At 45.8% G+C, this 13,236-nt stretch overlaps 1 protein-coding gene across 1 annotated transcript in view; it reads left to right on the top strand.

Moving 5' to 3' along the window:
• The first annotated feature begins 1,626 nt into the window (after positions 1 to 1,626).
• The window catches only part of LOC138284852 (T-box transcription factor T-A-like), a 49,690-nt gene continuing 38,080 nt past the window's right edge, over positions 1,627 to 13,236 (top strand). The window contains exon 1 of the mRNA XM_069224056.1: positions 1,627 to 2,215. Within this exon, the coding sequence (XP_069080157.1) occupies positions 2,031 to 2,215 (185 nt within the window). The 5' untranslated portion in view covers positions 1,627 to 2,030. The remainder of the gene's footprint in view (positions 2,216 to 13,236) is intronic.

Genomic DNA, 13,236 nt, shown 5'->3' on the forward strand with positions numbered 1-13,236 from the left:
GTTCTGGTTAGCAGTGCCTCAGTGATACAGTTAGGCACCACACAGGGAACACATACAGGGCACATACTATGAGCACTGGGGCCCTGCCTGGCAGGGTCCCAGTGACACAAGGACTAAAACAACATACATACAGTGAAATATGGGGGTAACATGCCAGGCAAGATGGTACTTTCCTACAGCGTGGCATAGCAACACCCATTGCATTTTGACGCTGCCCCAGATTCATGAATTTTCGTAAACCTGAGGCAGTGCAAAAATCTAATGCCACCCCGGGGGTGGCATTAGTATGGCACAACGAGGATAAATGCTTTCATTTCTCCTTGTTTTGTTCTCTTTCTATGTGTGCTGCGTTCTGCAGCACACATAGAAAGAGCAAATTGCCATTGAAGATTGTTTTTGTGCAGGAAGGTGGTCCTTCCTGCACAAAAACAATCACCCCGCAGCGCAGCCATCCTTACACCATGGAGTAAGGGTGGCTGCGATGGCACCTGACAGCAAAATTAGCTCCGGTGCAGGGGGCTACACAGGGTTGTGCTGTATTCTATTAAATATCTCGCATGCCTGCGGTTTGAAAATGACGCTGCCAAATGTGGCGCAGCGTCGCGTTCCGTCACTTTCTTTTAAATCCGGGCCATAGTTTCCTACAGCCACACAGGCTACATGGCATTTGTTTAGCATTCAATGAGACTGAGCCCTTGTACTCATACACGCACAGACACACATACAGGCGTGAGCATGTACGCACAGAGGATACATACTGGGTAACTGTGCAAAACGTTGCCGTCGAGGGGTTCTGGTGTAATCATACACGACAAGGTCGAAGGCCGAGTAGCCTGAAATGTCATCTGAACTCCGAAATGGTAATATATGAATTCATTGCATGTGTTAGGCGTTACATTGTTTTTATATTACATGTTCATTTTGGTGCAATTAGCATAAAACTATTTCTCTTTTAAAGAGGGAAATGTGTATTCGAAACAGTAAGGGAAACACTTCACTATATACTCTTTGGTTGCCTGTAGTAGAAGGAAGAGGAAAATACTTGTGTGTAGGTTAAGAATGTTTAGTTTTAGGGGAAAAACATCTTTTGCTTTTCTAAGAAAAAACCACTGTCTGATGTAGTCTGATTTTTGAAGCTGCGTGGTTCAGCTACCACAAACATAATACTACAAATATAATGTGTGGGTTTTGGTTAGGTTTTATAAATAGGGGACTAGTTAAAACAAAGGGCAGTGGTGAAACTTTGGGAAGAGGTTTGGGGCTGTCCTCATCTACGGTCATACTTGGAGACTAATTGGCTGAAGGGGGTGAAATCAGGCTGTGACTAGGCCTCCAGTTGGATGAAATGCGCATTATCCACCACGGGGTAATAGTTTGCTGGCAGTGCCTTTTAGACTGGTCAATAGTGCCTACGTCGGGGGGCTCTTTACGTCTACAGCTGGCTGGTGGGCGCCCTGTCTGAGGTTCCAGTTTGTCTGCGGAGTTTGCCCGAAGTCTCCCGCGCCTCCCCCATCCTCGCTCTGCACTGACAAATAGCAGCATCTCGCCCAAGGAGGCAAGGGCGGGGCGGTGGCGTTTAAAGCCCCGGGAGAGGTGTGAAGAAGAGAGCGTTGGAGAGGGGGGGGGTCTTGTATATGAAGAGGAGAAGGGTCCGAGGGTGCAGGAGTGTAGGTCGGAGGGTGGAAGAGCGAAGAGAGGAAAGGAGATGCCTTGCTGACTGGGCTGCATGGACGTAGATGACCAAAGAAGCGCATAGAGGAGATGGAACGTGGAGAGTGAAGAGGCGCCCAGAGGAGGGTAGAGGCGCACAAGAGAGGGCAAGAGTTACACAGAGGAGGTGACGAGGTACACAGGAGAGTTGTAGAGGTGCACCGGAAGGTGCCATTTGAAAAGAGGTGCAGCGCCGAGACGTGCACAAGAGAAGAGTACACCGGTGAATAAGGTGGGTACGGCTCCGGGAGGTGCACAGAAGAGGTGACCAGGCGCACGGGAAAGGTGCAGAGGAGCACAGGAGAATATCAGCCGGGAGGATGAGCGTCCCAACGGGGCCCCCCGAGCGCCTGGAGCACGTGTTCAGCGCGGCCGAGGGGGAGATGAAGGCGCCCGATCCCGGCGCCCCCCAGGGGCGGGAGGTGAGCGTCAGCCTTCAGGACAAGGAGCTGTGGGAGGACTTCCAGCAGCGCACCAACGAGATGATCGTCACCAAGACCGGCAGGTGAGAGTTCACGCCGAGCATAAACCCCATCCCCGGAGCCCCCTAGCGCCGAGCGACCCCCGGAGGCCAGAATGTCAGGGTGACACCCCCAGGCCCTCGTCTCGGGGAGTCTAGGCCCCTCATACGTGCCATAGAGAGAGACCACCCGCCACCGAGACCCCTGTAGCTGGAGGAGACTGATTGGGACCCACCACACACTTAAGAGGGACGCCCCTGAAAGGGCAATTCATAGAAGGGGAGACCTAAGAACATCAGGTATAAGCCCACACCTTCCTCTGTAATGCTGGAAGCACGACCCCAGTGGAATGGAGCCCATTAGTGAGAACCCCTTAAAACTCGAGGCACCGCCCCAACAGTATCATTAAACTCCTCGCAAAGTCTCCTCCATAACATCAGTCCTCCCCGCACCAGAGACGCTCTCAATACCCGCGAGAGCCCCAGTACAGGGGACAGCTCTCCCTCCAGGGGAGAGAACCTCGCGTGCAAGGAAGAGCCCTTCATACAACAGGGACGTCCTCGTGTGCAAAAAGGGGTCTTAACACGTGTGTATGTGTGTGGTGGGGGAGGGACAAGCTTTTATGAAATGGGGGGCATTTACCACAATGGACAGCTTCTCTTACATACAACAGAAATTACTTTATAAAAGAAGAATTGGCAAAGCCTGTAGGTCTGGCTTTAATTTGCCAACACATGTAAAAACAGACGTTCATACATGCAGCTTGCATGTATTGCATGCACAAATGCTATTTCACGTGCAAGTACTGTTTATCATGCTAAAGGTTGGCCCTACTGGTGTCCCAGTCATGGGAGTAGTCCAGGGGAGGTGTTTGGGGTGTTACACTTCCCCTAATAAAAGTATTTTCTGATGAACAGTCAGGTACAGGTGCTTTTAGTCGGGGTATGCATGGTGAGGTGTCTATCGGATTTCATCAGGAATTCTTACATCAACACGGACAAAAATGCACAAACACACACACGCAAATGTCGGGTATGTTTAAAAAAAAGTTATTTCTCTCACTTAATACCTCTACTAATCTGTGTCAGTCTCCTTTTCTACTGCCCCTTTAGTCCCTCTCACATGCACTGATTGTCGCATAATGTATTTTTACAACATATGCCAGCGTGGTAGTCGGAAAATCTGAGGTTCAACTCCACTCCCCCCACCCAAGTCTTACTTACCAAACTACACCCGGGATTGCTTCTTGTATATGAGCATGACAAACAGCGTGATCACGCGTGAACTTGTGAGATAGCCCCAGTGCATTCCATAGGACGCACTCCCTAGCATGTGGGATGATACAAGAAAAAACTAACAGCAAGAGGTGAGACAGGCGCACTTCTCTGGGTGGAGCCAAAGTCCACGCTAAGTTTATTTGAAAGAATTGATAACATTGCGCCTACAGACAATTTTACTTTCAAGCCAGACCCAAAAAGAAGAGCACGTATTAGTCAGGGGAGAGGGACTTTATACAGGGGAGAGCCGCCTCAAATACAAGGGAGACCCCTCTCTACAAGGGAGCGGTCGTAGGGCGTTTCTGCTGCAAGGAGGATCACCTATGATAGAAGGGAGCCCCCTTGAACACACTGGGAGGAGCTCCTTGTGTAAGAGAGGACTCCTCAAATGCACTGACCCCCTAGCGCAAGGGGGCGTCTGCCATCTCTATAAGGGAGGCCCCTCAAGCACCCTGAGCCTCCTAGCACAAGAGAGACCTTCAAATACACTGCCCCCCCCCCGTACTAGGAAGGGTCCCCTCAAACTCACCGACCCCTGTAGCACAAGAGAGAGACCCTCACACAGACGGACTCCCCTGGTACCGTGGAGGGGCCCCTCGGACATACAGAGCCCCCTCGCACTAGGGAGAGGACCCCACGCACATTGACCCCCGAACCACAAGGGAGGGGACCTTGAATCAGCCCTTCCCATCCCGAGTCTCCTGATACAAGAGAGCCCCTTGACTCACACCCCTCAGAACAAGGGAGCCACCCTTCCTCGCCACACCGTGTACGGGTTGCACCACGTGTATTACCAGTATAATGCTATTTCCACTCTGCAGACGCACCGTGCGCTCCCCTGAGCGCTGACCTGTATATATTGTTGTATTTCTTGGATGAAGAACCGTATCCATTTCCCATCCACTCGCTTCCGTGACATCTGCAGAGTGGTTGTTTGCTGTCACACGGTGTGTTGTCTCCCATGCCAAGCATTATGAGCCCAGCTGCAGTGCCCTAGTCAGTGTTTGCCTGGCGCTGCCTCTGCTGACGTGGTCTATGGCTAGAGCAGGCCGGCATCCAGCTCATAGCTTCCACGGGTCCTCGTGTCATGTGCTACCCACCTCCTGGCCTTACCCAACACCACTTGCATTCTGGGATTTGTAGTTATTATGAGAAGTGTGGGTCTATATTCTCAGCAGGCAAATTGCCACGGGCTGAAAAGCTAGAAGTGGCCAAAGTCACATTTGGCTCAAGGCAAGTTGTCAGTCAGGATTGCATGAGATGGGGCTATCGAAGCACGCCTGACAGGGGACCGACGACCCTCTATCATACCATCCTTTGAGGCACACGTCTGCCGTGTGGCATACTCCTTCCCAGCAGTAATGGACTGTTAGAGGTTGGCCTCACATGATTGATTCTCTTCACGACGAGCATAATATCCTCTGTGTCGGGGCATAAACCAGGCCCCTGTAGTTCAGGGAGGGGCCCCAACCCTTCAAGGGGCTCCTCAACTCTTCGGCTGGGGCCCACTGACCCAAGACCAATGAATATCTATGAGATATTGTAAAACTAAAGGGCTCCTCCTCACATTCTCTGGGGGGCATCAGTTCATGTTAAGCTACCACGCCCTATCTGACCCAGCCTACCCAGCCTCTGGGATCTGAGCAGGAGGCGAGGCCCTGTTCTACCTTTACAGACTTTTAGAAGAGGTTCTGACAACCTGACTGATGCCACCAAACACTTAAAGGCTATTCAGGGGCCAGGCCGACATTCAACTCACTGTAACCAACTGAGAAAGTTGTTAAAACGGCCAGCACCTCTTGAAATCAAATCTGTGGGCCCACCACTGGCTCCTACTAACGCCTAGTTCTATCAACCTGGAGGTACCCAAACAGACTCTCAAGCAACAGCCCTAAGGTTTTGGCAAAATTACCCCTCCGCTTCCAGACATCTTTCATGTGTATAACTACTGCACCACCACACCACCTTTTTAAATGCCCCACAGACTAGTTACATGAAGGCACCACTGCTATTTGAACCTAACAAAATAGAGTTTAATAAAATTCTCTGGGGCAACATTCTGGCTTAAAAAGCAAAATAAGGCATTCTGTACCCCGGACGAACACGCAGCCTCGATTCTCTCCCCCACCACACCCTAACACACGAGCCCCCCTACATCCAAAGATGGAACAAACGCCCGCTCAGATTTTCAGGAAATTTCTTCATATTTTAGAGCTTTGATGGCACAAGGATAAAATCATGTGAATTGTTTTGCAGCCCATATATGAAACTGAGACTTAAGCTTTAGTCTTTCGAGGCATTTTACACAAGGAGATGACCCCCTAAAATTTGTAAAGGTCTGGTTTGTCGCATAAGATGTGCATACGAATGTTTACGCTGCATACCCTAATTTTAAAACTTAGCCCAGGAGTTCCTTCTAATAGGGATTTAAATACCCTTTCTTCAAGTATCTGTTTGAACTATTAAATTGGTTTGATCGCATTAACTGTACAAGAAAAATACAATTTACTCTGCAATTTTATTTTATCTGACCTCTTCACTTGGCACAATAGGAAGGCCATGTAGTGTACATTTTTCTATACCTGTTTTAAGATGGTTTGCATCTTCATCAAGATCTGCACCGAATTTCAATCCCAATAGAATTTATTGTTTTGAGTAAAACCGCATTCAATATTCCTAATCTTGTTTTCACATTTGTCCTTATGTACCTTTGTGTGAAAATTGTATCCATTCATTTGGAGTTCCAAGTCCTTATGCGGCTATGAAGGCTCGGATCTTGCACCCTTCTGTGTTAGTAGTTGCCAACAAGAACATTGTTCTCGGTGCTCAGGACCCCTCACAATTTGCTAAAGGAGTCACTGCAGATTAGAAAAATATATAATTATTTTGACATTAGGAAAGACCTAAACACTTTTCATTTTAGGTCGATCTTGACTACACAGCTGTCACCAGACTTTAAGTCATCAAGAGAAAAGTGCTTTCGGAATTACCACAGAGCGAGCGTTTTAGGCTCCACCCAAACATTGGTGTCTTTTAAGTATAGCATTTGATAGGACAACAATTCTATGCTTCCTCTGAAAAAGACTTCTCGCATTGCAAGTTTTGCCTTGTGGGGAAGTTTATGTCCGGTACTACAGGTCTGAGATGGTTATGGTGGCAACCAATGGTCCGGGCTATTAGCCTCAACTGTTTCCTATGAAAAGTTACAATAAAGGCAGTAGGCCCGATGTACTTATCGTGAACTGCATATGCTCACATTAGTAGGCATCTAAGGGTGGATTGGTATTACGCTTGATTAAAGCTTGCAGAGTGATTTTGATATGCAGAATCTCACAGATTTCTGTATTACATAAGGGTATTCATGCTGAATAGCCCTTCAAAAAACCATGGGTATAAAAGTTTTTCCCTGTAATAATTCTTGTTAGGCCCTCTTGATGAGGATAAACGTTTGCATTCCCAAGTGTAATTTTGTACACACGCGTGGTGGTCGCCTTGTGGAAAAGCTTATGCTCAGCACAGCATGCCTGAGTTGGTTATGGCTATAGGCCTTATCACTTCAGTAGAAACAGTTATGTAAGATGCTGATGAGTGACTATGAAATGTTATCACAGTTATTTGTTGTGGAAAACATTTGTGAAAAAGCCTTTAATAGCGGTTGTTATCACGCTGTTACAAGCTGTAGGCAGGTATTTTATTACATGAAATCTCTGGACAAGGCCAGGGTTTTGGTGTTAGTCAGCCTATCTGACAAAACCTCTGGGTAGAAGATTTTTACTCTGATAATCCTTGCTAGGCCCTTTAACCAAAATTTAAAGAGATTGTATGTTGTTTTGCCAGCGTTTGATAATGTTTGTAATTTATAACTGGATGCATAATGGTCGCCAGTTTGTGTACATTTCAGAAGGCCTGGGTTGGTTATTATGACAAACCAATCGTGGGTGGCAGTCCAGCGATAAAGTTTATAAATCTTATTGGTTCATGGAAAAATATTTTGTCAGATTCCATAGGTTAAATCTGTTTATTATAAAAAGGTATAACAAAGCAAATAGCCTAACATACACATAGTGCAAAGCATGTGTGAGGGCATAAGGACTCAAAGGGTGGTTTGTTACAGCACCATGTTAAAGCCTGCAGACATGTATGTAGTTACATGCATTCTCACAGATAATCTTTGTAGGCAGTTTTTGGTGCTGATTATTATCTTTGGCAAGCCCCACGAGTTGAAGATTTGCACTGTAGTAGTTATTGATAGAATATTTTTGGAAGGGCTGATAGGGTCGGTCTTCTGCCAGAATCTTGTAATCAAAAAGTTTCAATTCAAAATACATACACAAATATATTACTCAGTAAGGTTGCCTCTGTGTAATTATGGTTTATGCACACTTTTCCACTGAAATTGCATTTTTTCCTTTGCTTACATCTTTTGACCACCTGCATAGATTTGCATGAAATCTGGCAGAGTGCTAGCTAAGTACAAAAATCCAGCACATCGATTTTCGGGCAGATCCAGGCAGGGGAAAGTGTACAGGGAGTTGAAAAAAGAACTGTTTCCCTAATTTACTCCTAGGAAATTTTGTTCTCATCTACAGTTGATCCACATAACGGATTTACACCAAACCTGGCATTGAAGACGAACCTTGCTCAGAAGCATGGTTTTATTGGTTTGTTGTAAATCTGTTCAGTAGTTTTTGGGATATTTGGATTAAAAAAAGTTTATAAGCAGGCTAGAAAGGGGAATACTTTTGTAAAAAGGGTCTGTGTGGAGAGGGATCATTTTCTCCCATTGTCCTCTTAAAAACCACAGTTCCAAAGTGGGAACCACAGTATTGAGAGATCTGAATGGCAACCGCAAGAGAAATAGTTCTTTTATGATAGCCATTTCAGGGGGCACAGCACCCTTACCCAAAAAAATCCTTCAAAGAGATAGCATAGGCACACTCTGAACCCCAAGCTATAGTGGGGTGACCATCAGAGGACAACCCGTTTGTTTAAATTAAAAAAGGAAGCAAAAAAGTTGCTGGATTTTCAAGGTTGATTTCTGATTGAATCCCTGACACCAAAAATGGGGCAACGGACTTGTGCACCCAGACAGGTACTGTGGGGACTGCCATTAGGTGTCAGGGATTCCGATTGAAACCCTGACACCTAAAATGTGGCCACAGACTGTGGCACCCAGACAGGTACTGTGGGGTCTGAGATATGTAATAAGCAAATACATAACATCAAATCATTAACAAAACATACTATTATAATTTCCCTACACATACACTTTGAATAATAACTAATATGCATCTTCTAAAAGCATTTATGCATTTCATTGCGGCCACCCAAGTGGGCACATTTCCCATGTCGCAGATTATTGTCTATGTTTACTTAATTCTATGCAAATTCATAACTCGTAATACATAAAAATAATTAGTAATAAGTTCAGCGTTCACAATATGATAATTTTGACTGAATATTGAAACTGTAGACACATGATACCAATGAGAAGCACTGTTCATGTTAAATTACTAATTGTCCAGATTCCTGTTGGCTTAAGGACTGCTCTTGTTTTGTGCATGCAGAAGTAAATATTCAAACGTTATTATTCTGAAATCCAGCAAGTGGTGGGTTTCAGGCTGGCGTTTTGGGGATCCAGCAGAATGTAACTGTTGCGCAAGAATGTGTTGACCCTTGGGCCTTAGCCACTTGACTCAGGGATCCCTCCACCTCCCACCCCTAGGAGGAAATGCAAGAGAAATAATACAGGGCAGAGGCATAACCTCCAAAGACAGAGGGAGAAACTAGGGGAGGATTTGGAATAGGACAAGAGTAATGAGAAGGGCCGAAGGGGAAGGGATGTGTGGGAAAGGAAAGCGAAGAACGGGGAAGGTAAAGCCAGAGCAAGATGCACACTTAGGAGACAGAAAGAGGACAGAGCAGGGAGAAAGTGGTGGAAGTGAGAGAAAGGACAGGAGCAGGGGAGAGTGAAAAAACAAACCAGACAGTGGTGAAAAAGAAACAACTGCAATAGAAAACAAGTCAATTAGGGAAAGGTTACTTGAAAGACAGATGGGGGTAGGCCAAACAGACATGACCTTAATGCATCAGTGTTTAGCGTAATATCGGCTTCATCATTATTGCTCGGTGCAAGAGCCCTATCTTGTCTAGAACCTATTTCATTCATGAACGTGTCAGCAACAGTGAGATATTACAGTGCCCGACTCGTTGCACATTGCTAATGGATGCTTATTACATAAATGACTGAGCCGCTGTAAGATTGATAAATTAATCACCACATTTAGGGGCATATTTATACTCCGTTTGCGCCGGAATTGCGTTGGTTTTTTTTTGACGCAATTTAGACGCAAAACTAACTCCATATTTATACTTTGGCGTTAGACGCGTCTAGCGCCAAAGTCCATGGAGTTAGCGTCATTTTTTAGCGTGGACACCTACTTTGCGTTAATTATATGCAAGGTAGGCGTTCCCGTCTAAAAAATCGACTCCGAGGCATGTGCGTCGGATTTATACTCCCGGGCAAAATTCACGCCCGGGAGTGGGCGGGTCAAAAAAAATGACGTACGGCCGCTTTTGCGCCATTTTTTAGCGCCTGCAAAAGGCAGGCGTTAAGGGACCGGTGGGCTCTGAAGGAGCCCAGAGGTGCCCTCCCATGCCCCCAGGGACACCCCCTGTCACCCTTGCCCACCCCAGGAGGACACCCAAGGCTGGAGGGACCCATCCCAGGGACATTAAGGTAAGTTCAGGTAAGTTTTTAAAAAAAAACTTTTGTGGCATAGGGGGGCCTGATTTGTGCCCCCCCTACATGCCACTATGCCCAATGACCATGCCCAGGGGACAGAAGTCCCCTGGGCATGGCCATTGGGCAAGGGGGCATAACTCCTGTCTTTGCTAAGACAGGAGTCATTTCTATGGGGGTTGGGAGTGAAAAAAAATGGCGCAAATCGGGTTGAGGCGAAAAAATTGCCTCAACCTGACTTGCCCCATTTCTTGACGCCCAAGCCCCATATCCCCCTACGCCGGTGCTGCCTGGTGTACGTCGTTTTTTTTAACGCACACCAGACGGCGCCGGCGGCTAACGCCGGCGAACGTTATTCAATAAATACGGCGCCCGCATGGCGCTTCAGAATGGCGTTAGCCGGCGCTAATTTTTTTTACGCAAAACTGCGTTAGCGCAGTTTTTCATCAAAAAGTATAAATATGGGCCTTAGGTCCATAGCTATCAAGGTTTTGCGTCTCCCTTGCGCCATGCAAGGGGGCACAAGGGGGATGCAAAACCTAAGTGAGATTCATCAAGCATAACCGGGGCCACCTCGTGTGGCCCTGCATGGCTTGATACATCTAGAGTAACACAAGGCTGCGCAATTCCCTGCCTTGCATTACTGTATGGCAGGGAGCCATTCTATGGGTGGCACATTCCCGGGTTTACCATTAGTGGTAGATCTGGGAATGCGTAAAAATGCTACGCCTCCCCAGGTGAGGCGTCATGAGGAGCGATATCTTTCTTTTTCCTCGTTTTGTCCTCTTTCTATGTGTGGGAAATGCCTCAGAGTATTGTTTTTTTGCAGGAAGGTGCCCCTTAATACGCAAAAACAATCCTCCTTACAACGCAGGCACCCTTGAACCATGGTGCAAGGGTGCCTGCGTTGGCGCTAGGCAGCCAATTGTGCACCAGCGCAGGGACAAGTGCAGCAGTGTGCTGTATTCTTTCAATATACGGCCCATTCCTGCCCTTTCCTGTCACGCAGAGCAGCGCAGAAAGATGACTTTTTGCACGGCGCTGCGTAACTCTGCCATATCTATGGCCCTGTGTTTTTTCGGGTCTCTCATTTTAGGTGTGTAGAGCCATGAACCCTTAATTAAACAGTAAAGTAGCATGTCACAGGTATACATCACTGTGATTTAATAGCAGAAGCTTGTTAAAAAACAACGTAAAAGTGAGCAAAACTGGAAAAAAACAAAACTGAACAGGATACAATGATTAGAGCACCATATCCCTCTTCTTATGACAAACAGGAAGAAAGATGCAGAAAGCAGCATCCATGTGTGTACTCTGCACCACCTTGGGAGGACATTTCTATAACACACGAACAGGATTGTTCTTTTAACTAGGTTTGAGTGGACAATACATGAAACACCCTATGTTTATTTGTTATATGATCAAAATATGTCAACAACCATGGGCTTATGAAACACACTATGGGGGTTTTTCTAACTTTGGAGGAGTGTTAATCCGTCGCAAAAGTGACGGTAAAGTGACGGATATACCACCAGCCGTATTACGAGTTCCATAGGATATAATGGATTTGTAATACGGCTGGTGGTAAATCCGTCACTTTTCCGTCACTTTTGGGACGGATTAACACCTCCTCCAAAGTTAGAATAACCCCCTATATGATCTTGATATTTTGCCCATGTATCCATACTTGTGGACATTATTATGACTGTCTCTCTCTACACCGTAGGACATACTTCACAAAATATTTGTGCAATTGAATATGCAAAATGGATAAAACATGATAAGTATGTGTTTTCATCCAGAAACGTAACCACCTCTGATCCACCTGTATGTGCAGCAGTGGCTGTTTCACCACATTAGTAACAAAATATGACACTTTTTAAATGGTTGCCCACATAAATGTTAAATAAAATCAGCTGTTTCACTGGTTCGGTTTGAAAGCCATGCAAGTTAATAATTTTGTCGAATACATAACAATGAGGGAAGCTTAAATTTAACAACTCTCATAATGAAGTGCTTTGTCACGCAGGGGACATAATGTGATCAGGTGTGAGCATCAAGACTGGAACATGGCTCCTTTGAGCCAAGAACCATCAACGTATCCACCAGATCACACATCTTGTCCAATATGTTGCTAGCGCATAATTCTTCCAATCTAACCCGGTGAAGGGATCTTCTAATCTTGCTACAAGACCACATCTTTCATCTTTCCATTAGGTGACCTATGCTCCAACAGGACACATTTCCTCATTCATAAACACATGACTAGATCCCTTCCAGCCTGCAATCCAGACCAGTGATACTCAAAGCACGGCCTGGGGGACACTTGCAGTCCTCTTGGCTTTTACATACACCCCTGTGACTGACTTGACTGAGCACTAACATTCAGAAAGATGTTAAGTAACTGGGCAAGCATTTATTTACAGGTTCACTACAACTGAAGAAAGGGAGTTACAAAGATGTCCACAAAGATGTCCACTTAACTTTAAGAACACCTTAATTTTTAAAGACATCTTGCAATAAGAGTGTAAAAAATATGATAAAGCATCTTCAAAATTCAAAAAGTGTATTTCATTAACACGTGAAGTGTTTCAAATTAGTATACCAGATTATATAGCTGCATTGAGAAGTTTTTGTTTAAAAAAGAGATAGTTTTTGAACATGAGTTTAGAAACATTCTGGATTTCTGGTTTCACATTATGTAATGCAGCCACAAAATATACGTGCTTCACCTACCCACACCCACCTTACGCCTCCTCCACCACCCGGCCACCACCCTCCAGGCATCAGGCACACCACAAACCAAACGTTTTTGCCTGTGGGAAAATGTTTGCAAGTGTCCATGCACCAGACCATGCCTCCTCCAACTTTACCACTATACCAAACCTCTGGCAAAATGGTAAATAGACCACAAAGCCAAATCTGTTCTTCCTTTACAACTCAACTGTATTACTGCCAACATGTTCATTAAACCAGAAAACCATTTCTCCAACTAACCACTATGTCACATCTCACTGAACATGGCTGTCAGGTGATGCAACACCTA

This window comes from Pleurodeles waltl, chromosome 3_1 (assembly GCF_031143425.1).
Source record: "Pleurodeles waltl isolate 20211129_DDA chromosome 3_1, aPleWal1.hap1.20221129, whole genome shotgun sequence".
In the NCBI taxonomy this organism is placed as follows: Eukaryota; Metazoa; Chordata; class Amphibia; order Caudata; family Salamandridae; genus Pleurodeles; species Pleurodeles waltl.